This window comes from Lipotes vexillifer, unplaced genomic scaffold (assembly GCF_000442215.2).
Source record: "Lipotes vexillifer unplaced genomic scaffold, Lipotes_vexillifer_v1.1 scaffold3006, whole genome shotgun sequence".
NCBI classification, from domain to species: domain Eukaryota; kingdom Metazoa; phylum Chordata; class Mammalia; order Artiodactyla; family Lipotidae; genus Lipotes; species Lipotes vexillifer.
In genome coordinates, this window is record NW_006769593.1 from 1 (window position 1) to 25014 (window position 25014).

The 25014-nt window shown below is 34.4% G+C and overlaps 1 protein-coding gene across 1 annotated transcript in view; it reads right to left on the reverse strand.

Moving 5' to 3' along the window:
• Positions 1-6294: 6294 nt before the first annotated feature.
• PCLO (piccolo presynaptic cytomatrix protein) overlaps positions 6295-25014 on the reverse strand; it is a 187349-nt gene continuing 168629 nt past the window's right edge. Inside the window, exons 22-24 of the mRNA XM_007445653.1 lie at positions 8947-9081; positions 8387-8532; positions 6295-6435 (exon numbers count right to left, since the gene is read on the reverse strand). Of these exons, the coding sequence (XP_007445715.1) occupies positions 6295-6435; positions 8387-8532; positions 8947-9081 (422 nt within the window). The remainder of the gene's footprint in view (positions 6436-8386; positions 8533-8946; positions 9082-25014) is intronic.

Sequence of the window (25014 nt, forward strand, 5' to 3'; positions counted from 1 at the left end):
GAATGGACTTGAGGACACGGGGAGGGGGAAGGGTAAGCTGGGACGAAGTGAGAGAGTGGTATGAACTTATATATACTACCAAATGTAAAACAGACAGCTAGTGGGAAGAATTGCATAGCCCAGGCAGACCAGCTCGGTGATTTGTGACCATCTAGAGGGGTGAGTTAGGGAGGGTGGGAAGGAAACGCAAGAGAGAGGAGATATTGGGATATATGTATGTGTATGACTGATTCACTTTGTTATAAAGCAGAAACTAACACTCTATTTTAAAGCAATTACACTCTAATAAAGATGTTAAGAAACAAAAAGCCCACAGAGGCATTAAAAACAAACAAACAGAAGAACAAACCAAACCAATCCACCAGCGAACGAACCAATCAACCAACCAAAACAAAAAACTTTAAATTTCTCCAGCCTACCTGTGGTGAGCACTTTTCTGTATCAGCTTGGCTAGGCTGTAGCACCCAGTTATTCATCCAAACAGGACTGGAGGCATTGCTGGGACAGCATTTTGTAGTGATAGTTAACATCTCTAAACAGCTGACTTTAAGTAAATTGATAATCCTCAATAATCTGTGTGGGTGTGGCTGATCTCATCAGCTGAAAGTCCTAAAAACCTTTCAAAAGCTTAGGCTCCAAAATGAAGAAATTCTACCTGTGGACTGCAGGTCCATTTCTGTCCAAGAGTTTTCAGTCTACCTTTGATACAATCCAAAGGTCTAAAAAGAATTAAATATTTGTTGAGTCCATTAAAAAAACTGGCTCTGTCCCCATCATTCCACTCAAAACAGGCTACACATGTTCTAATTAACCTTATTTTGCTAAACACCTTTTTTAAGTGGCTACCCAACTGACTCGTGCTTAGAAAGGTCATGCTTTTTTGCAGCTCTGCTTTATCTCCTGTTAGATATGAAGTGTCCATTCCTGTGCGAGTCGGCTGGTCTCACTATTTTGTTCAGTTGTTCAATTTATAGATATAAATAGATGTTGGATTTTATCAAATGTTTTCCACCATCTTATGATTTTTATACTTTAATATATTAATGTACTGGATTTCATTTATTCATTTTCCAATATTGAAATAATCTTGTGTAACTGGGATAATTCAACATGGCCATGAGTCTACCACTTTTATACACTGTTCGATTGGGTTTGTTAAATTTTGGCTTTTGGTATTAGCATCTATGTTACACTTGATCTTAGCAAAACATTGAGAACAGATAGCACATTAGATAAAAGTTGATCAATCAGTTCAATGCATTCCTAAATTTAATTATTTTATAGAGATAAATAGAAAAATAAAAGTAAAAATTCAAGTTAAGTAGATTTCCTACACTGTTTTAAGGTTAAAGAAATGATATGTAACATTCTTGCCACAGAGAGAAAGTTATCAAATAAACTAAGATATATGTAAGTCCACTCAAAGATGTACCTGCTGGCCCAAGAGGGTAAATTTGAGGATTAATAAGAGTAACAACTTCAATGAATTAAAATGTATCAAATATGTTAAAGTTCAATTTCTTGATCTGGGTGGTGGTTATAAGAATGTCTGATATAATAACTTATTAAGTTATACATTTGTTTAATTCTGTTTCTGTAACCGTGCTGTTTAAAACGTACTTTTTAAACTGGGTGAGTGAATGTATCCATCATATAATTTTCAGAAAATGTTCCAGAAACTTCCATGTCTATATTAAGTATCAATCTATCAAGTTGATAAACACAAGAAGTCGAAGTTGATATTTTCAATATTTATTAGTAAGGCTGAGGCCACAGCCTTTATACAGCACAATTTGAGTAAGTTATCAAGATACTTCTTGTATACAATCACAAAACCAAGACATATTTTTACATAGAATAAAACTCAAGACAGATTTACAAGCATTTTTATACAAATCTCATGTATTTCAGTTCAATTTATACAACATTTAGCCCAAGAATTTTTATTTGTTCATTAGATTTTCCAGAGAGATTTGGGTAGAACAGAAAAAAAGGACACATTAGCAAATCACCAACACAGCATGCAACATACAGTTAGAAACAAGACATATCTCCAAGTACTCTATTTTTTATCTTGAAATCAATTTTATTAGGTTTTTTTTTTCAGACAAGAAATTTATTTCCTTTAACATCAGATGTGTTTTTGTTAGGATATCAGCACACACATTAATTGGTAGTGGGAGCACCTGAGCACATCACCAACAAATATACAGACACAATCAAACAAGAATCATATTCACATGCTGAATGCCACAAGGATTTAATATTTCAACTTCGTCTAGGTTACCAAATGTATAGTTATGTACAGGGTAACGAATTAAGAAAATGCTGTCAATCTACGTATCAGATAAGGAATCATTTGATTAAATGCTTTTGATTTATTATCTTTAATAATAACAACATGGAACATACAGAAAACATCAATGTGTCATATTCAATGAGATTATCTGTTTCACTCATTCATTCTTGTGTTACATCAAAGGCAAATTACTATTAAAGAGACAGCTCATAATTATTCATTGAGCTTTCTTTTACTTCCAGCTCCAAGCTCAGAAAGAGGGAAAATCACTCTGTCACACATAGAGTTATAAACACATATATAGCTGTAGTTGGCTGCTTTTGGAATATTAGACATTGTAGCAATGAAAATAAGTTTTTAAAAATATTGTTAGTTATGATTTAAATAATAAAGTAAAAAAATACTATAAACATCTTTATGATATCTTAATGAAATGAAACACTGATCAAATCATTTCTAATAAATTGGGCACAATATAGTATATTATTTCATTTTATTTCACATCACCACCAACCTAGTTCACTACCTCTATCACCACGATCATCACAACCGTTCCTATAATAAGAATCAATATCAGCTGGTTACCAGCTATAATATTCCCACAATATGACTATCTTAATGTGTGTGATCCACAAAATTAAAGCCACTGATATGCTGAAAATATGCATTTACTAGTGTGATTAATTACAACATGGGCAACACTAAGGAGCAAAAACAATCACTACCCCTTAGTCTTGGATGCTCTTCCTTTAAACTGAAGTGATAAATAAAGAGTTCAGAGTCGCCCAAAATCTCCTTAACCTTAAGTAAAACAGGGAAGCACCAACTTCTTGCTCCTAGCGTTGTCTGCGTCTGTCACGACCATTCTAGATATCCCTGTCTTTTGTAAAAATTCACTCTGTGCTTTTGCTTCACAGCTAAAGGTTTCTTGAGAACCGAATTTTAACCAAGAAGCAACTTCCGTCTCTGATGACTCAATGAAGTTGTAGGAAAAATTAAGATGCTTTTCAAGGTATAAGTGCTATAGTCGGACTAATCACGTGTTATTTAGAGACTACAAACTTTGTCTCTATTAGGATAAAAAAAGCTAATTCTGGTAAAACAAATGAAATAAAAAGTGGAAAATCATGTGCTGTGATATATACAAAAAGTAAAAAGTAAAAAACACCAAGAGCCCTATTTGCAATTAAAAAAGAAATAGTTTTGTTGTAAGAAGGGTAATCAATATCATTCAGAAGAAATGCATTTGTAGAAGGATCAGTGTTGCATAGAATAATTCCAGTACAACCTAGGTTTTTGGTCAGCTGCAAACTTGGCACACTTATGCTCTCTGAAGGGGGATGCTGGTGCACAAAAAGAAGCCCTGTCACTTAACTCTCTGGATTGGCCTGGCCCCATCACCAGTTGTTGGAACAGAGGGGCACCTGTAATGGAAAGACTCCTACTTTTTCAGGTCAAATAGCTACCAAGGTGTGACCTTTGTTTTGGTGGCACCTCCCTCTGTGTATCCAAAAAGAAACTGCAGCTGGAATGAAGTAACCTAACTGGTCATAAACCTCTCATGCACACTTCTGGATGCAAGTGGCTGCAGAAGAGGATCCACGGGAGCCAGATGTTTCCTTTAAGGACAAACAGCAGAGTCTTTTTATGTCAGAAAGAGATCTTCCTGAACCCTTTCCTTCCCCAGTTATGAGTGATGATTATAAGCTTCCTAAAGTGTTAAATTCTGCTGGAAATATCCATGGCAACCAGCAGCATACCTAGTTGTCTCTAAAAATAGAATCCTAGCAATATCAAATCCTTAGTGATCCCCTCGCTGCACGTTCATTTTACAGCAATATCAATGATAAATGGCATTGCATTTTTCGGGGGGAGGGTCTTAAAAAATAGAGGGAAGAAAAGTGACTTATCTTTCTTAGATTGGAAAGGAGTGAATTTGTATTTCTTAATGAATATAATAAAGATATGTAACCTGGTATTTATTAGAAATTATTTTTTAATGTCTTAAATTCAATCAATCCCTCTCAGATTTCAAGTATATTTTTCTCTAAAAATGAGAAGATTCAATATCTGAGCAATATATTTGGAGATGATTTCTCTAATACCACTAAAACCTCACCTTTGAATAAAGAATCAGCTCTTAAGCTCAGAATTCACAGAGAAGCAATTTAATTTATTTTTGTGGATATGGGAATAGGATTAGATCGGCATAATTTATTTAATTTATGATAACCCGATTTGCAAATCATTTTCATTGAATTTTCTCCCCTCTTTAGGTTAAACACAAGTTTATATTTTAAAGAAAAAAATAGTTTTGGGGCCAATATACTGCTTTTATCCATGTCAGTGCTTGCTATTGGTTTGGAAGATGCTTTTTCACGTATAAAAATTGGGAAATAAAAAACTGCATAATACTTATTCCTCACTTATGTGTATAAAACTATATTTGGAAATGTGCTTTCATCTTCTCTCATAGATCACTTAGCTTGATCATCCCAACATCCCATTAGGAAGGCTAGGAATATATAATTATATTTTCCCACAAATAAGAAAACTGAGGAAAATTGAGTTTAAGTGACATGTGCAAGGTGACACAGTTCGTCAGCGGCAGAACCAAGACCAGAAGCCAGGCTTTTAATCCTAGCCAAGTGCATCTCCTATAAGTCCACGTTACCTCCTTTGTTCACGTTGTTGGTTGATGGGGAAGAGGATGTTTCATTTTAATGACTTAGACGTTGGTCCTTTTATTCCATATTATTAAAATAGCTCAAAGGACATTTTCACCTTAATATAATGTTGATTTTTCACATATTTTCCCAACATTGATCAACTTGATCACTGTGATCCTGTCACTAAAGTAGGAAAATAGAGCACTAAAGAGAACTTGAATTTAGTGTCAGGGTTTTCATTTTACAAGTTAATGTACTAAGGGGAAAAAAAGACCATTGTGGAAGAGCAGGAAATTACACCAATTTAATCAATGTCACAGATTAATACGATTTGTTTGCCAGAGGAAGAATTTTCTCTCTGTCCATGTATCATTCAAGAGAAAGAAAATATATGGGATAATACATTTATTTTCAATTCCACAAAGAACAAGTTATCATGCTTCCTAGAACATACTAATTTAATCTAGGTCCTTTGCTATGTAGAGTGAAAATGTCTTGGATTAAGGGTAAATTATGGAGTTTTTGATGTTTCAACCAAGGTTCCAAAAGTTTGTGGGGCAATATTCTTTTTTGTTAGCCAGTCATGGCTTTATTTCTAGATAAATGTAATTTCATTTCTACTTAGTACTGTCTTAACTATACTTTATTTCAAGTTTTACTAGTGTGCTTTTACAATATGAATTCTAAAACTGGTGGTGTTCACCCTTTTAACATTTAGACACAGAGAAAACCTGTACAACATGATCTAAAAGTTATAATTTCTACATCCCTGGTTCCCTTTTCCCTGTAAACACAAGCTCCTTACTTCTAGTCTGGACACATATTGTAGGTGTATCCTATGTCAGAATCTCAAAACAGTTAGTTGTCTGAGAAGATAAGATGAAGAAGAGACTTTTTGAAACTGAGATTTGTTCCATTAGTTTTTTCCTTTCAACCAAGTTCTTTTGCATAAAGGATTACTTTTGCCTGCATTAGAAAACATATTAATCTTTGAGTCTCAGCCTTTAGATAGCTGTAGCTCAACTCTACTCAAAAATTTTTGCATTAAGCAAACAAAATTTCTCTCACTGTTTTTCTTGACAGCCACAAGAAATCCAAGGTTTGAGAACTTTTTTTCTTGTCTTCAATATATGAACTTTTTCATTTGAGGATTTTTTTTCCTATGTTCCACAACAATACATTTGCAAGCCTTTGAGCATATTTTTGGCTTTTGTTCTTCTTCTCATGGTTGCCCCTGAAAACATAGCTTAGAACAATAGTATTCGACTATAGTCTTGATTTAAGACTGTTTAAAGCACTTTCTATACCCTGAGCAGACACAATTCTTCAGTGGGCTTGAGTAGGACTGACCAAAAGTTTGTGCCAGTTGACTATTCTTTTTCTGAGATCCACTTTGTCTAGCCAGATACAGGCTTCACCAATCAAGGTCTTTTTCATAAACTTCCCTCCATTGGAAAAAAGTAAAATCTAGAAAAAATAGCCAAAATTATATATATTTGTGTGTATATTTTCAACCTCTTTTATGGACATTTGCTCATCAAAGAAGTAACGGAGACAAGAAAGGGTGAGGGTAAGAGAAATAGCAGGCATACTTGTAGGAGAACTAATAACTAACATGTCCTCAAAAGATTTGCATAATATTAATTAATTTACCTCAACATTTCCCAAAGGCAAAGACATATCCTGAAGGACAGGAGAATTCTAGATAATATTAGCTAGCTAGATAAACCTAGCTAACTCTAACTAGGTTTGTGATTAAACTGATTGAAAGTTTCAAAAAAGAAATTTGCTAGGTGCATTTTTTATTACTTAATGAAATATTAACTCAAATACAGAATTATTTGAGTGGTGAGTACATAAATACAAGTTTACAAGGCGGATAGAACATAATACTGACTTTAAATGCCATTTAATTTACCGGGAATTTTATTATAGGAAACACTTCCAAAGTGGCTTCTTGTCATATGTAGAGCTTACACTAGTTGAAATTCCACGGGATCTCATACTCAAGAAATTTTTTTCTTTTAGGGATCAGTTGAAAGAAAGGTAGAGAAATTGAGATGGAGGTAACCATTAATCCTTGACAATTCTTCTCTCATGCTCTCTCTCTCTTTTTGGAATCTCCTGCAGATAATTCATCTTTATTCCTGATTAAAATTTACTGTTACATTTCTGACTTCAAAATCTACTTTTCTGTCTCTTTTAGCCTCTGGTTTGGGGATTTCAAATGGCACATTATATGTTTTACTTGGACCCTGCCTTCCTATCAAGTTTATCACATTTCAGACAAACTCATGTTCTTTCTCCCTATCCATCCCTTCTGTAACTACTCAACCTCTGTGACTGACACATTTGTTCACACAGATTTCAGAGTATCCTTTAACTTTTTTACTGCCTTCAACTCTAATGTCAATTAATCCTCTCAGTGCAGTTTTTGCTTTGCAATATCTCTTATATAGGTCTCTAGTACAGGCCTCTAAGTGCCAGTACCATGATCTTCTCTTCCCACATTTTTCATCTCTTCCCTCCCTCCTCCTTTTTCCTCTTTCATTCCATGTCTCTGTATCTACTAAAGATATACTATGTACAAGCATTGTGCTAGGCTACAAAACAAAGAGCAACGAAAATCAAGCCTTGCACTAGAAAAGCTGATAGTACAGAAGCAGTGAGAGGTAAGTACACAAATTGTTGTACAAGACTGGGATTAATGGCCTAATGAGATAAGCAAAACATTATGTGAATAAGGTGTTATAAATTACACCCAGGGTCATTATTAAAGAGCTGAGTTTACATCAAAAGATATGGAAAATTGCAACAGATGGAGAGAGATGGAGAAGGGAGTATTGAAGGAGAGGAAAAATATGAGCAAAGAATTAGAGGTTTAACCTGATTTCAAGATTCTGGTTTGACTGGAGTCAAGAGTGAGTGGAAATGTATGCAAGGAGATGAAATTAAGTCAATACAATTAGAACTCACCTTAGAGGACTCTGAATGAGTGAGGATAATGATGAATCACTGGAGGGTTTCAATGTAACCTAGCCAGTGTTTTTAAAAGATACCTCTGCCATCAGTGTGATAAAATGAATTAAAGGGTAAGATATTGATGGCAAGTAGGCCAGGTATACTGCTGAGGTGATTTGCATAACAAAGAAGAGGACCCAAAGAGGATTAGTGTGGCAGTGAGCATGGAAAAAAATCTATGTAAAAGAAACTGAGTAGGTAGAAGAGAGACAACTTGGTAGCTAAATGGATGGGATGAGTGGGTTGGGGAATTTTAAAGGGCCCCTGGGAAGTTACCTCTAAAAATTAACTTATAAAATATCACATAGTGTATGATTGGCATTTAAATATTGAATAATTAAATGGGAAATAACTACAGTATAAATGAAAATCTAAAAATTGGAACTGTATGAGTTACCTGAAGAGAATGTCCAGCAGGACTTAGGCTGAATCTAAAAGTTTCATTGAATGAAGGCTCTCGATCATGTCTACATACTCTTGTTTTTTTCTTGATCACCTTTTTTTGGGTAGAAATGTTCATCACATATATTTTCACATATAAATCTGAAAATAAGAATTCAGCTTGTTAAGTGTCCATTAATAATACAATTTTCTATTGAAAGAGTTATAATCGTATATGGAGAGTTCTCCTACATTTTACACAAAGCCAGTAGCCTGTGAACAATTTGTTTCAGACAACATAGAGTGATTAAAATACACACCAATTTTCTTAGCAACTTAAATGTTTTCTTGTTGTATAATAAATACATCACTCTACATTTGTGTTGAAAAAAATATAATTTTTAACTAGTAAAATATCAACTTGCTCTATATAAGAGAAATTCATTCTTATTTCATACTTTTCAGATATATTTGGTACACAGCCCAAATTTTAATTAGCATTTTCTAGCTATTTAGGACATACTCCTAAAGAGTTCCTAGATACATTATATTGCTCATTATCATAAAATTAGATACCTGGTAAGTGATCAGGAGATTTAAATTTGTAGGTGATATTTCTGCATTGGAGGATTTCAATTATGAGTTGTTCCCCATCTGTCTTCATTTCTTTCTTCAGTGCAATCTTGATTTCTCCCATTACCTGAGTTTTAACTGGAACAATTTAATTAAAAAGTTAAGGAATATGTCATGCCATTAATTAAGTGGTTAGTTCAATAATTTACTCATATTTTCATTTATTGAGTGTTTATCAAGTGCTAAACACCTTATCGCATCCTGTGGATACACAGATGAATAAAATACAGTCCCAGCCCTTAAGGAGAGGAAGGCCTCATGGGGAGACTGATAAATTATATGCTTACAATAAAGTATGTTAAGTATAATGATAAGCAAGTAACAAGAGGGGTATGGAAGAAATGCAAGTAGGTAAGTATTACTCAACTGTAGATTTTTAGGCCAAAAGAGGTAATAGATGAGACTACAGGGGACTACAGGAAGACAGTCATATATAAAAATCATAGAATTCTAATATAATATATAGGCAGTATTAAGTCAAGTGAAATGCAAGAAGTTGTTTGCCGACAATGGCTCACTACTTACCAGGCTTGCAAAAGAACACTTGCTAATACAACTAAATGTCGTTGTATATTATATCTACTTCCATTCTATTTTCCTTGTAAAGAAGTAGGCAACAAGAGTATATGGTAATAACATTACACAAGGGAAAATATGAGTGAGTGAAATGAATTCAATGTATTTCTTTCTAGTGTTTATCTTGGATCTTTACATTACTGAAGAAGCTATTCATACTAGGTCAAATTCTTTATAGTTTCATCCTTTTCTCTATCGATGCATATATTTATCCACTTATCATTCACCAACAAATATTTTATTTTCCACCCTACTCTGTGATAAGCCCTCTGTTAGGAAGAATGGATACAATGATAAGCCAACATACACATGCTTATTGGTTTTATGGTTTTTCTGTCTATTGGGAAGAAATCCATCAATGAAATATTTTCGTCAATAAGTGTACAATTAGAAAGAGAGGAAAGGTTCTGAAGTACAAGAGCATGGTTACAAGAAAGCCTAGGAAAGGGCTTCATGAGCTGAAACCAGAAGAATAAGAAAGAATTAACTAGGTGACATGGGTGGGGAAGAACATTATAAAGAGAAGGAACAGTGTGTTCACAAAAGGCAACATCATGGGACTGAGGAACTAAATAAATATTCGTGTGATTATAAGATATTGTTAAGTGGTACTATGTTAAGAATTTGGGTTTTACCTTTAGAACAATAGGAATCTATTAAAGGTCTTTTAACACGGATGTAGATCATTTGTTCTCAAATGTTTCCGTCTCAGGATTTCTTTATACTCTTAAAAAAAATGGTGGTACTCAAAGAACATTAAAATTTCTAATTAAAAAGTAAAATTGGATATTTAAAAATTTATTTATTGATTCAGTTAAAATGACAACAATATACCTATAAATAAGTATTTTAATGAAAAATAACTGTATTTTCCAAAGCAACAAAAAATAGTGAGGAGTGACATTTTATATTTTTCAAATTTCATTAGTGCTTGGCTTAATAGAGGACAGCTGGATTCTCATACCTGTTTCTACACTAAATCCAGATCAATATGCTGTTTTATTTGAAATATATGACAGTCTCACACAGAAATATATATAGTTGGAAAAGGAAGGAGTATTTTAATATCCTTTCAGACAACTGTGGACAATCTTTGATACTACATTAACACTTGAAAAGTGGTAGTTTCTTTAAGATTAGTGTAAATGTGAAATCTGAAACTGTATCAATGAACCTTTGGACTGTTACTTTAAAATACAATTGTCTATCTTGCACCTTGAATGGACCAGTTAACTATGCCTGAATTGGTAACATCCTATATTGTTCGTTTTGGAAAATACTGGTTTACTGAGTTATGCAGGTCTTCAGAACATTGACACAATTCATACAACATTAAAAGCACATTTGTTAATATCACCATCGATATCATAAAAAAATTCTGACTATTGAAAAGCTGACAAGTTCATGGAGACAGGTATAAGTTTTGGAAAATTTTAGTTTTACTTAGAAGTTTATTTTTATTATTGACAACTATTGCCAATTGTTTTTCTCAAAGTGAAAAACTCACTTTGTTAATTTTCGAGAAAATGGCAGCTGAATACAGTCAGCCTTCTGCACCCATGGCTTCTGCATCCATGGATCCAACCAACCGAAGATCAAAATATCAAAAAAAAAGTTTTCCAGAAAGTTCAAAAAAGCGAAGCTTGAATTTGCCACATGCAGGCAACTATTTACATAACATTTACATTGTATTAGGTATTATAAGTAATCTAGAGATGATTTAAAGTATATGGGAGGATGTGCATAGGTTATATGCAAATATTACATCATTTTATATAAGGGAGTTTATTGTAAGCAGATTTTGGTATTTGTGGAGGTTAAGGAGGCTCCTGGAAACAATCTCCCATTGATACCAAGGGTTAACTCTACCAAAGTTTGAATAGGCAGAGTTTATCTGTCAGTTGTCTTTCAAATAAAAATATTTCTTGTAAAAAAAGGCTGGCTCAGCTTGCAACTCAAATAAATTGCACTAACATGTTTTCTCAAGTCAACGTTCATATTTTGGTATGCAGCAGAAGTGCTTTGTGTGTAGTTCCCGTTTTATCACACAGAATATTCTAGAACATAGACTATTAGAAACACATGTACTTAAGGGTCTAGGTTTAATAACAAGAATCTTAATTTCTTTATAAAGGATATTGTTAAGTAAAACAGGCAAGTTTTTCATATAAGTGCATGGTAGTAAAAAATAAATAAATACAGTCACTATTAGTACAATTTGGTGATGCTGCCCTGATTTAGGCTAAGTCACCGGCAGTTTTCTGCAGCATTGCTTTTGCATTATCGATGTAAATGTCAACACGGTAAAATGGTAAATAATATCTTAGTATACTTAAAAAATAATTTTGACCTGGATGCACTTCAACAGTCTTGGGGACTCACGGGGACTTCTGAACCATGCTTTGAGAATGACTGTTAAAGAATATAGTTGAGTAATCTCCAATAGGAAATTAAAGTAACAAAAGCATCATGTACAAAATCTATTAGATTGTAGTTATTTAATCATTTCGATTTAATTTTATCACACATTTGGATATGGGTTTTTAGAATGCATTTCTCCCTTGCATTAATTTTTGCTTTAATTGACTTATATTTTCATGTCTAGATGTACCCTAACATGTGGAAAAATATCTACCAATACCATACTTTGGCCTGCTCTCTTCCTTCTTTCAAAACACTAAGTTCCCCAAGTAGGCAAAGTTGCCCTCCGTATGTTTTATAAACTGAAACACAGATCTTCTAGACATAGTTAAATCGTGATAATTCAGCAGCCAATGATCATAGATACTTCACAGTAGCTGGGTGTTAGCTTTACCCTTGAGAAATTCAAGAAAATAAAGTGCAAGCCAAGGATTTTTTATACAGCTAAAGTGTCTTTCAAGCAGCAAGCCCATACGTTTAAGCATAAGGAACTCAAGAATACCATAGAAAAATTCATTCTCAAGAAATATATGAGAGGATGAATTTCATCACATCAAAGAGATAACTAGAGAGACTTCAGCCAAAGGAGTGATGGTGCATATTTAATACATTTAATTGTAGAACTGAGACTAAAATAAGATTCAGAACATAGGTGGGTAGAAGGGCAGCATATAATTGTCATGTATTCTGATAGAGTATAAAGAATGAAACTGAAAGAGATGGATGACAAAGGGAGAGAAAGGGACAAGTAGAATGAGATTGTTGATTTTTGTATAGGTAAATGGTAGGGGACACAAGTTATACTATTTAAAATTGACAAGACAGATGGTAAATAGTAAGTAAGAAGAGCAAACATAAAAAAAGGTATACAAAAAGACAATCATTGGAACAAAGATACAAAGCTTTCTTAATTACAAAATAAATTTTAAAAATTAAAGACACCAAACGGAGGAAGAAACACAACAAATCAAACATCATATACACAATAGTTATAAAACAAAATGCAGAGTTGTGATCAAACATATCTGTCATACCAATAAACATGAACAGGCTCAGTGAGCATATTTTTAAAAAGATATTCAGATTGACCCATAAAGCTTATGAGCTATGCTATGCTAAAACTTAGTTTCGTTTCAAATAGTCACAAATACATAAATTGTAAGCATGCCAGATGTATGGAAACAATAAGAGAGTAGGGGTTGATATCTTATTGTGAGGCTAAATAGAAATCAGTTCGAAATGTAGTAAACAAGACAAAAAAAAGGACATGTTATAAAGTTAAACATCCATAAATCATAATGAAGACACAACAATTATGAATATCTATGCACCACTAAAATAGGTTGAAACTAGAAAATAAGGGGTAAAGATGTAGATGAAAGCCAGAATAAAGAGAATAATAATAAAATACTTTAACACAGTATTTTCAGTACAAGACAGGTGAAGTAGACTAAAATACGTAAAGACAGACTACTGAGACACCAGAACCAATACAGCAGATCTCAGGATGTATATATTAAACACTACACTCTGATAAGAGAGAAAATATCTTTTCCTCAATTAAATATGGAACATGGATCATATTGATTGATTATCTATTGACTTACAAAGTAGACAACGGTAAGTTCTATAAAATGAAGCTAATACATTGTCTTATAACACACACACACACACACACACACACACACACACACACACACAAAGGCCTTAATGAAACAATTCTTGGCTGAACAGCAAAATACAATGAGAAAATACAGAAGTTCTGAAAAACAATGATAATGAAAACACTATCAGAATCAATGAGAATTAAAATAATGATCAGAGGAAAATCACCAGTCTTAAACACCTATATCATTTAAAGCAGTGATCAGAAGAAAGTGCATATATGCATTAATATCCCATCAACAAAAATTTTAAAAATGCAACTGATTTAAACTTCCAATTCCAAAAGCTAGAAAAAGAACAACAAAGTAATATAAAAGAAAGTACAAGAAAATAAATAATACAGAGAAATTAATGAGGCAGCATATAGAAAAAATAGAAAAATAGTAGATAAAATTAATGAATCAAAATTCTGGTACTTTGACTAGCATCAATAAAATAGAAAAACCAATAATGAATTTAGTCAATAACATGTGGCTTTAATATTATGATTTACAAATGGCATGTGGCCTTTTAACTATGACACTATTCTCCTCTCAGTGATTTGGTGTAAACATTTTAGTGTCCTGGATATACCCTAATACTATCAGCTCACATTCTGTTTACACATTCCTGACAGGCAGAAACAGCAAACATGTCTAATATATTTCTTTGAACTTGTGAGGGACCATCCAGCTCAGGTTACTGAACGATTTTAAATAAGTATAAACAAGCCCATTCAAATCAACCTGTTTTATTTTAAAGAACTTTGCAGGAAAAGGAAGAATCTTCAATATAAAAATGAGAAAAGAAGACAGATGTTAGAATCTCCTTTCTTTAATACCTAGAAAAACTAGGGGAAAAAGTAAAATTCAGGAAAGTATTAGCCAGTAGCAATTAACCAAAGAATAGTCTCCTGCCAGAAAATGCTGAGTGGTGTGTAGGAATGGAAAGGCAGATTCTGGGAAGGCTCAGCTTAGCAGCATCCCCAACCATACCACGTATCACAAAATTTTGCCAGGAAAAGAGAGATGAATTGCCAAAACCCTGAGAATTATCACCAAGTCCCCAGAACAGAGAGGTGGATGAACAATGAGCTTAGGCAGCCCCAGAAAAGTCATACTAAACCCTTGAGAGTGGCAGCTTTGGCTCATCGCTAGGAAGATCTGAGGGTTTCACTGAAAATAGGAAAAACAACAAGTGCTCCCCATTTACTGGGGAACCAAGGCTAAGGAGGAGCAAAATCCAAAGCTGAGAGAGTCTTTTCATTGCAGTAAGACATACCTGGGCTTGGTTGAGTGAATGCTGGCAAAACAAAGGCAAAAACAAAACCAAAAAACATTTAAATCAAATCTCAAGAGAGAGCAAAATGTAGTCAATCAGGGCAGCAAATCTACCCGTGAAACAGCTCTATTTCTTTCCTCCAAAGGCATAGAAAATTGGATAGGCCTACTACTGCTCCATCTCTCAAGCAGTAACTGAGATGGAGCGGAAAAAAGAGTATTCTACCTGATAAGGAGGGAGTCAAGGAAAATACTCCCAGTATTTGGAGCCAATAGAAGTTGTGGACAGAATTGATCACACCACTGAACATGATGAAATGAAACATGAAGACAAATTTTTTCTGGGAAAAATTCACTGTTATGGGTCATATTCCTCTAAAACTCCAACATGCCAAGCATATAAAATTTATTGTTGCTGTTTACCACTTTCTCACTTCAGAAGAAAGGTAGAATTAAACACTTGCTAACTAAAGTTCTCAAAGCATCACATTGCCTATTTTTTTCTTGGAAGGTTAAATTCACGTGCTCCACAGTGTGGTACTTGTGAAGTTCTTGTTAAATTTTTCCTACTCCAGATTGTTCCTTATTGTTTCTACCAAAGGAGGAGAGGAACATACCTACTGAGGTGGTCTCAAAGGACGCTTGCATTAATTATGAGTTATCACTATCAATTGTGCTTGCCCTTCCACTGGTTCAGAAAACCTTTGTCATTGGAAACAGATGCATATGGATGGTGACACAAAAACCTCTGTTTTCACTCTCTCCACAGGATGAGGGAGAGTGCTGGGTGGGGGGTCAGAAACTATAGATCTGCTTGGGCCTCTGAACTGAAGAAGACAATGCACACATAGAGGCCATGTATGGGTGTTTTGTCATTGTGTTTGGAGTAGAGAGTAAATGGGCAGTAAAAATTGCTTTGACCAGTCTCCAGGTCTCTTGGTGTCCCAAAATTTATGTTTTGGTTGTATTAAAAGAACAAAAATTAATCCTACTCTAGAGAAGATATTTATCTTACAACATGATACATAGCTATGATTAAAAGTAGAAAGAAGACTGTCTTTTCTCCATTGTATATTCTTGTCCCTTTGTCCAAGATTAATTGACCGTAGGTGTGTGGGTTTATTGTTAGGCTCTCTATTCTGTTGCATTGATCCATACGTCTGTTTCTGTGCCAGTACCATGCTGTTCTGATTACTGTAACTTTGTAGTATTGTCTGAAGTCTGGGAGGGTTATACCGCCATCTTTGTTCTTTTTCCTCAGGATTGTTTTGGAATTCTGGGTCTTTTATGTAAATCCATGTAAATTTTAGGATTATTTGCTCTAGTTCTGTGAAAAATGTCATGGGTAATTTGATAGGGATAGCATTAAATCTGTAGATTGCTTTGGGTAGTATTGTCATTTTAACAATATTAATTCTTCCAATCCAAGAGCATGGGATATTTTTCCATTTCCTTAAGTCATCTTCAATTTCCTTTATTAATGTTTTAGAGTTCTCAGCATGTAAGTCTTTTGCCTCCTTGGTTAGGTTTATTCCTAAGCATTTTTTTCTTTTGGATGCAATTTTATTTTATAATTTTTTATTTTTATTTATATTATTTTTGGCTGTGTTGGGTCTTCGTTGCTGCGTACGGGTTTTCTCTAGGTGCGGTGAGCAGGAGCTACTCTTTGTTGTCGTGCACAAGCTTCTCATTGTGGTGGCTTCTCTTGTTGTGGAGCACGGGCTCTAGGTGCACGGGCTTCAGTAGTGGTGACACGTGGGCTCAGTAGTTGTGGTGCACAGGCTTAGATGCTCCACGGCATGTGGGATCTTCCCAGACCAGGGCTCGATCCCATGTCCCCTGCATTAGCAGGAGGATTTTTAACTACTGTGCCACCAGGGAAGCCCTTGATGCAATTTTAAAAGGGAGTGTGTTTTTACTTTCTCTTTCTGATATTTTGTTGTTAGTGTAAAGAAATGCAACAGATTTCTCTATGTTAATCTTGTATCCTGCTACCTTGCTGAATTCATTTATCAGTTCTAGTAGTTTTTGTGTGGAGTCTTTAGAGTTTTCTATATGTAGTATCATGTCACCTGCATATAATGACAGTTTCACCTCTTCCCTAAAATAACCTCAAAATGGCTTAAACACTTAAATATAAGACATGGCACCATAAAACTCTTACAAGAGAACATAGGCAGAACATTCTCTGACATAAGTAATACCAATGTTTTCTTAGGTCAGTCTCCCAAGGCAAGAGAAATAAAAGCAAAAATAAGCAAATGGGACCTAATCAAACTTACAAGCTTTTGCACAGCAAAGGAAACCAAAAACAAAATGAAAAGGCAGCCTATGGACTGGGAGAAAATATTTGCAAACAGTGTGACCCACATGGGCTTAACTTCCAAAATATACAAACAACTCATACAACTCAGTAACTACAACAACAAAACATCCCAGTCGAAAAATGGGCAGAAGACCTAAGTAGACATTTCTCCAAAGAAGACGTACAGATGGCCAATAGGCACATGAAAAGATGCTCAACATCACTAATTATTCCAGAAATGCAAATCAAAACTACACCAGTCAGAATGGCCATCATTAAAAAGTCTACAAATAACAAATGCTGGAGAGTGTGTGAAGAAAAGAGAACCTTTCTACACTGTTGGTTGGAGTGTAAATTGGTGCAGCCACTATGGAAAACAGTATGGAAGTTCCTCAAAAAACTAAAAATAGAGTTGCCACATGATCCAGCAATACCACTCCTGGGCATATATCTGGACAAAGCTATAATTCAAAAAGATACATACACCCCAATGTTCATAGCAGCACTATTTACAATAGCAAAGACATGGAAACAATTTAAATGTCCATCAACAGAAGAATAAAGAAGATGTGATCAATATACATATATTTAATGGAATACTACTCAGCTATAAAAAAGAATGAAATAATGACATTTGCAGAAACACGGATGGACCTAGAGATTATCATACTAAATGAAGTAAGCCAGAAAGAGAAAGACAAATACCATATGATACCACTTATATGTGGAATCTAAAATATGACACAAATGAACTTATTTATGAAACAGAAACAGACTCACAGACATAGAGAAGAGAATTTTGGTTGCCAGAGGGGAGAGGGGTGGGAGAGGGGTGCAAACTATTATATATATAAAGGATAAACAATAAGGTCCTACTGTACAGCACAAGGAACTATATTCAATATCCTGTAACAAACCATAATGGAAAAGAATATCAAAAAGAATATATGTATGTACAAATATATACATACACACACACACATTATATATATATATATATATATATATATATGTATGTATGTATAAATGAATCACTTTTCTGTACACCAGAAACTAACATGACATTGTATATCAACTATACTTCAATTAAAAAAAAAAAAAAGAATTGGGGCTTCCCTGGTGGCACAGTGGTTGAGAGTCCGCCTGCTGATGCAGGGGACACGGGTTGGTGCCCCGGTCCGGCAAGATCCCACATGCCGCAGAGCGGCTGGGCCCGTGAGCCATGGCCGCTGGGCCTGCGCGTCCGGAGCCTGTGCTCCGCAACAGGAGAGGCCACAGCAGTGAGAGGCCCGCGTACAGCAAAAAAAAAAAAATCCAGGGGGAAAAAAAAAGTCCTCTGAAAGAGTACATTTGTGTATAAAAGAAACAGCCTTCCTAAAATATTTAAAAGACTATGTCAAGGATATAGAGGCTATAGTAATGAGGGAAAGAAAAAGAGAGGAGAGAGAGGGGGAGAGAGGGAGGGAAGAGGGAATGAAGGGAAAATCTGAAGATGAAATCCAGGCCACCAATAAAACAATGGAAGAGGAAAGTGGAAGAAAGTGGATGAGTGTTGATTTCCTTTAAGCCGAGAGTTAATCAATAAAATTTAAATTTGAAATAGAGTATTAAAAAACATAATTAGGGCTTCCCTGGTGGCGCAGTGCTTGAGGGTCCGCCTGCCGATGCAGGAGACGCGGGTTCGTGCCCCGTTTCGGGAAGATCCCACATGCCGCGGAGCGGCTGGGCCCGTGAGCCATGGCCACTGAGCCTGCGCGTCCGGAGCCTGTGCTCCGCAAATGGGAGAGGCCACAACAGTGAGAGGCCCGCATAACGCCAGAAAAAAAAAAAAAACAAAAAACAAAAAAAAAAACATAATTACTCAACCTCTTAATATTTTCAATTTTGTTTCTTAAACTTAGTGAGATCTTTTATAAACTATGGCTAAAATATTTATTGAAATATTTTACATGACTAAAATAGTTATTGAAATTAAGTTATTCCTTTATTTTTACAATGTTATATTCTTTTTTGTTAAATTTAAAAACAATATAATTATTTTTTGACAAAGAACAGGACTAATTTAATTCCATTTTAACAAAATTGTGTGTGTTCCTCTCTTTAGCTAGCTGAAGTGCTCCAAGTAAGCAGAACTGTAAAACTGGCTTACTTTTATCTTGCACAGCTTTCTTTTTTCACACTCTCCAGTGCTTTATTCTCCTTTAAGATATGCAGTGTTCTTTCCACTTTTTTGTTTTCTTAAAAAAGAGTTTACATATATTTTATCTTTGAAAAAATGTGTATGTTGTAGCTGTAAGCAACATTTATACACATACCTAGATCTATATCTCCAACTACTTTATATTTTTAGTAAAGTATATTTTAAGAAAAAACTGCAATTAACAGAACACAATCATTATTTCACAAGAAATAAAGTTAGTAAAATCCCAGTTTACAGATGAGAAAATAGTGGCTTGCATGTGTTAAGTAACTTGCCAAATTGTTAAGCATCCTAGGCAGAACTTTACTCTAGATCTTCTTATTTTAAGCACAGGGCTCTGTTCTCTCATGAGCACCTTATATTTTCTTATGAATAATATTTGTAGAACACTGGCTCATTCATGGAAATATTCATTTAAAAATATTTTTTAAAAATATTATCAGAATGAAAGGATTTCTCAGGGGTTATTTTGCTATTTTATTTTACCCAGACATAGGACTTTAGAAAGCAGAGAAGGCATAGCAAACAATTATTTTAGTTGGTTAAACAATAGCTAGAAGTTATCGTCTACCTTTATACATTAGATCGATTATACAGAATATTTAAATTAAAGAACAAAAAACAGCAATAAATACTTTCTGAAATATTCATAATTATATGAGAGTCTATATGGAATTGACTTAGACACACAAAGTAAGAGAAGTGTCTATTGATTAAGAAAATATTTCTTTTTTATTTTTGTAATTGGTATTTTTAACACTTAACTGGATGGAGTACAAATTGAGGTTTACGCTTTGCCCAAATTGTAAGCATATTATATTGCAACTTGAGCAGCTTTTGCCAATGCAAGACCATTTCCAGCAAAAGTCTCTTTAGAGGCAATGTTTAATGAGCTGGAAGTGAATAAAATGTGGAAAAGTAAAGAAGCAAAGAATGTTACTTTGTAAAAGGAAAGTCTGTGTAAGGAAAAAACAGAGCGAATACAATTCTCAACACTTAGATTTCTTTGCATTTGCAAATTTTCGTTAATAAATACTACATAGCAATGTTGCAGGTCACTGGTGCTAGCTAATACAGTCTGAACTGGTTTTAGGTAAGACGCATATTTAGCTCTGACAGTCTATCACCTCATAATTTGTTACCTAGCCCCTATCACTCATTCCAAGTCTAAGAAAAGTTCAATACAGAATTAGGATGGATTAAAAACCAGGAATTCTAGCTTCTAGCCCTGTGAGATGGCAGGCCTGTCATTAAATATCTCTGTTTTGTATTTCCTCATATTGTAAAGTGAAAATATGTAATACGATTATTTACAGACCATTTATAATATCTGTCAACTTTACAGAATAATAAATTTTTAGACATTTTCTGATATTATCTAAATATTATTTAGTCCTAACCCTCTACTAAGCATCTTCTATCCTAGATAATTTTGTCTGTTTACTCCGGTATTCTAAACCTTCTCATTACAGAAAGTCTTAATAATGTGCTAATACCTGTTAATAGCCAAAGTAGTGATGTATATTTCCTCATGTATAGTTGTATTTTCCTTCATTTTAATTATTTTTACTCTATCAGTTTTAGTCTAAGTGATGATCCTCTACAAAAAAGCTAGCACAACAATGGCAAATTGTTAGCGGAATGCCTAAAATGGTAATTATTCAATAAGCATTAATTCTTTTTTATGTCTCAACATTTGATGCAATGGAAGATCAGTTCTAGAAGTAATTGACAGTTTACACCTAGCAAGCGTTTCTATACCATTAGGTCAATTGCTCAATCTATTCAAAGTAAACAAACAAAACAAAAAATATGTCTTGATATATCCATATAAATCAAGACTTTTTAAATGGAAATTTCTTTAATAAAAGGTCTTCTTCTACTTCACTGAGCCTTTCAGAGAAAGGAAGTGAGCTAACTATAGCTCGCTCTATTCAACCGTCTCTCTATAATTTGCAACCATGTGTATCAACCCTACCCTACAGCCTATAATAAATTTTACCTTCCACGCTGAAATTCTCTCTCTCTCTTCCAAAAGTTCAAAGTGGTACTCACTAATTTGATGGTGGTACTCAATAATTATCTAAAATTGGTACTTCCTTTTTCTTTACACCATGTCCTTGAGTAGCAGGGAAAGCTACTAGATCTTTTAACAAGTCTGGTAATCTTATTTGTATTGAATTTCATCTCCTAGTATATTGTTTTCTAGCGGCTGTATTCAAGTCATTGATATATTTTAAACTTAGTTCTCAGAAACATGTTTTCTGGACAAAAGTTCTTACCTGTATAGAACACTTTATATGCAGGATTGAATAGGAGGAGTGAAGAATTAGTTTTTAAAGGTTTATCCTAGTAATTTAATGTTTGAAAGGAGGAAGCATAAATGAAACTAATTTCTTCATTCTATATTGTATTAAATTCTATTCCAAGTACTCTCACTGTAAGATCTCCTGAAGTTGACTCTCCATATATCAGCTTGCTCATACAATGCGAATGACACCATGCAGCCAACTCCATTATCTGACTTCTTTGCTACCTTTGTATATAACAGATGACTGTAAATGCTTGGGTCCAGCACTTTTTACTAAAACATACCATTAATAAAGTGCTAGAGAATTCCCAAGACAGGATGTGTGAAATGCTTTTTGATTAGATATAAATAATTCCTTTATAGGACAATTCAATATATTTGGTTTTCAAAATAAATGAATCCTCATCCCAAATATATTTCACAAAATATAATTTTCCACTCTCTAAGTATATATTCATCTGTAACCAAGTGAATAAATATTACTATAATATTATGGATAAAGAATACAGATTAAATAAATTTTAAAATAACATATGTATAGCACAGAGAACTGTATTTAATATCCTATCATAAACCATAATGGAAAAGAATATATAAAAAAAGAAAGTGTATATGTATACACATTATAACTGAGTTGTATATATATATAACTGAGTTACTTTGCTTTACAGCAGAAATGAACACAACATGGCAAATAAACAGTACTTCAATCAAAAAACAAAAAATAAAATAACATGTAAACGTCAGTCATATCATCTCAATTTTTCCTAAACCATTTGAAATAGACAGAGGTATGACTAACTTCACTTTCAAGAAAAGAGACTCTAAAGTTCAGGTTGATTAATCTGCCAAAAGTCACATAGCTAGATTAGATGCTTCCAGCAAGACACCCCAAGGTTATTGCCAAAATTTTGATTATCTATTATGCAACAGTGATTATGTGCCAAATTCACGTATATGCTTGAGAGCATGCCTATGTTGGGGGGAGTAAATTTCAGGTTTTGTGGGGAAGTTGTGCTGGAAAGACCAGGTACAGACAGGAGCAAATGCTCACCCATTCCCTTTCCAAAGCATTAGCTTTTGATCACATACTTCTTGATTTGCTGCATGTAGGGAATTACAGTATACTCGAATGGTATCCACAATGCATTCAATTTCTTAAACAACTCTCCTATCCAGGCACATTATGTATGTAGACTACTATAGCCTTTAAAGGGTAAAGACTGTTCCTTATTTATCCTGCTCTTTTTAGCCCACAGAAAAGACACCTAGAATATATTAGATATTTAATGAATGAATCTGTAAAACTTTCTCTAATATTTACAGCAAACCTACAAATGAGGTATCATTTTCATTTAGCTCTTAAGAAAGTGATTGATAAGGCTTGACTTAAAAGCCCATGCTTTTCCCATTAAACTAAGCTGAAACCATAGATCTGGAGACATTTTGGAATCTTCTTTCAAATCTATGGTTTTCACCCCAAATAAATGCTTTTTTGTCAGTTTATTAATTGCATTCTCTGTTTACGTGCATATACAAGCCTCTGTTATTCAAAGCCATGGGGAGACATCCTAGTACATGGTCATGTCTCAGGGCTGAATGGAGCCAAAGGAGGAGGCATTTTGTTATGTTTTCATTAAGTTTTTTTTGCAAGGCAAAAGAGTTCTATAAGCTTTCATTAAGGCCCTTATTTGAAATAACCCAGATTCAAGGAGATATTTTATACAATCAGGCAGGCATTTGGGTCTAATATGATTTAAGAGTTTTGTGAAAGTAGGCCAGGCCTGAACGTTCTCTATCTCTTCTTACATAAAGAAAGCCTTTCTTTCTGAGACAAAGCCAGAAAGAACATCATTTTAGAAGGAAAAAATAGATTTTTCTGATTGATCTTCAGTGTTTTTGGCATCTTTTGTCCTTTTGGTACATGATTCTTAGCATTCATTTTTCTGTGACTGAAAATAACCAGAGCTCTTTAAAAAAAAACTTTTAATTAAAGCCTCCCACCCATTATCTTGTATGAGACCTAAAAAAAACCCCCCAAATCCTCACAAAAACAAAACAACATCCGCTGTTAGAGAATAAAAATTGAAAACCTAAAAGGACATTACATTTTAAATATTTGCAGTTATGAAATACCCCTCAGATGTGTCAGGAAAACAAATCCTAAAATGAGTGAAATGGGAGAGCTGGTATGATATAACAAGGGGGCAGTAATCTTCTTTTCCAGAGAGGCATCAAGTTTAAGAAGACAAGGCTAGTTTCCTGAGTTCACAAGGTGTTGACTAGACCTCCCATCTAAACTTCTTGACCACTGATCTAAAACCAGGAAGATTACCCACCCAGGAGAAGTGATGGGTCTACACACAATATCTTTTCACAGAGAAACCTTAGCATCGTCATGTAATGATTTTAGAAAAGAAAATCAGGTAATAGTATAATATTAGGGAAACTAGAAGTTCTTGTGAAAAATAAAAAAGTTTGTCTCTGTAAGAGTGAAGCTACCGATCCACTGTAGAACAATCCCCAGTTTCTCGTGATCAGGCAGTCAGGTAACCTCTGAATAAACCTGAGAAAACCACCTGAATCAGGGTTAAATAGATTATGAGAGTCATATGTTTCCATTGGCCCACTAGGTCACTTACATCATTTTGATTTCTTTGTGCTTGGATTAATTCTACCACTCTTAACATACAGTACTTTTGATCTTCCTCTCAGTTTTAACCAATTCTCCAGTTTTTCACTTACTACTAGTGCAGTATTTGTTCCATTCTATAACACCATTCCTCAATTCCTCAATACAATTTTTGCAGCAATCACTTTGTCTTCCTTGTCCTTAACTGCCATGCTAGATAAAAGAGCACACTATAATTCTACCTCAGTTTTGTATTCTCAGCCCACTTGGACTGTATGTGTATATATTTGCCGCTCCAGTTCCCCTCTTCATCAGTCTTACCTGCTTTGCCCCAAGAAGAACACTCGCTTGCACTTCATCACCGGGGTGTCCTTACCTTATATGACTTCTGTGGGGTTTTAGGAATGAAGAGCCAGAAGGAGATGTGAGGGTAGGAGGAGAGAGGCTGGGCTATTTTTTGTCTTCTTTGTCTCCATCCTCTCTGTCAGCTAGTTTTGCAGTGGCTGTGCCTTGTTACAAAGGCTACCATTCCTGTCTGCATCTCCTGTACCGTGGCTGTATATCTTGCTGGGTTCTGGCAATAGCTTCCCTCCCCATGCTTCATTAGACCCAGAGCAGGAATGGCTTTTTGTTGTGGCTTTT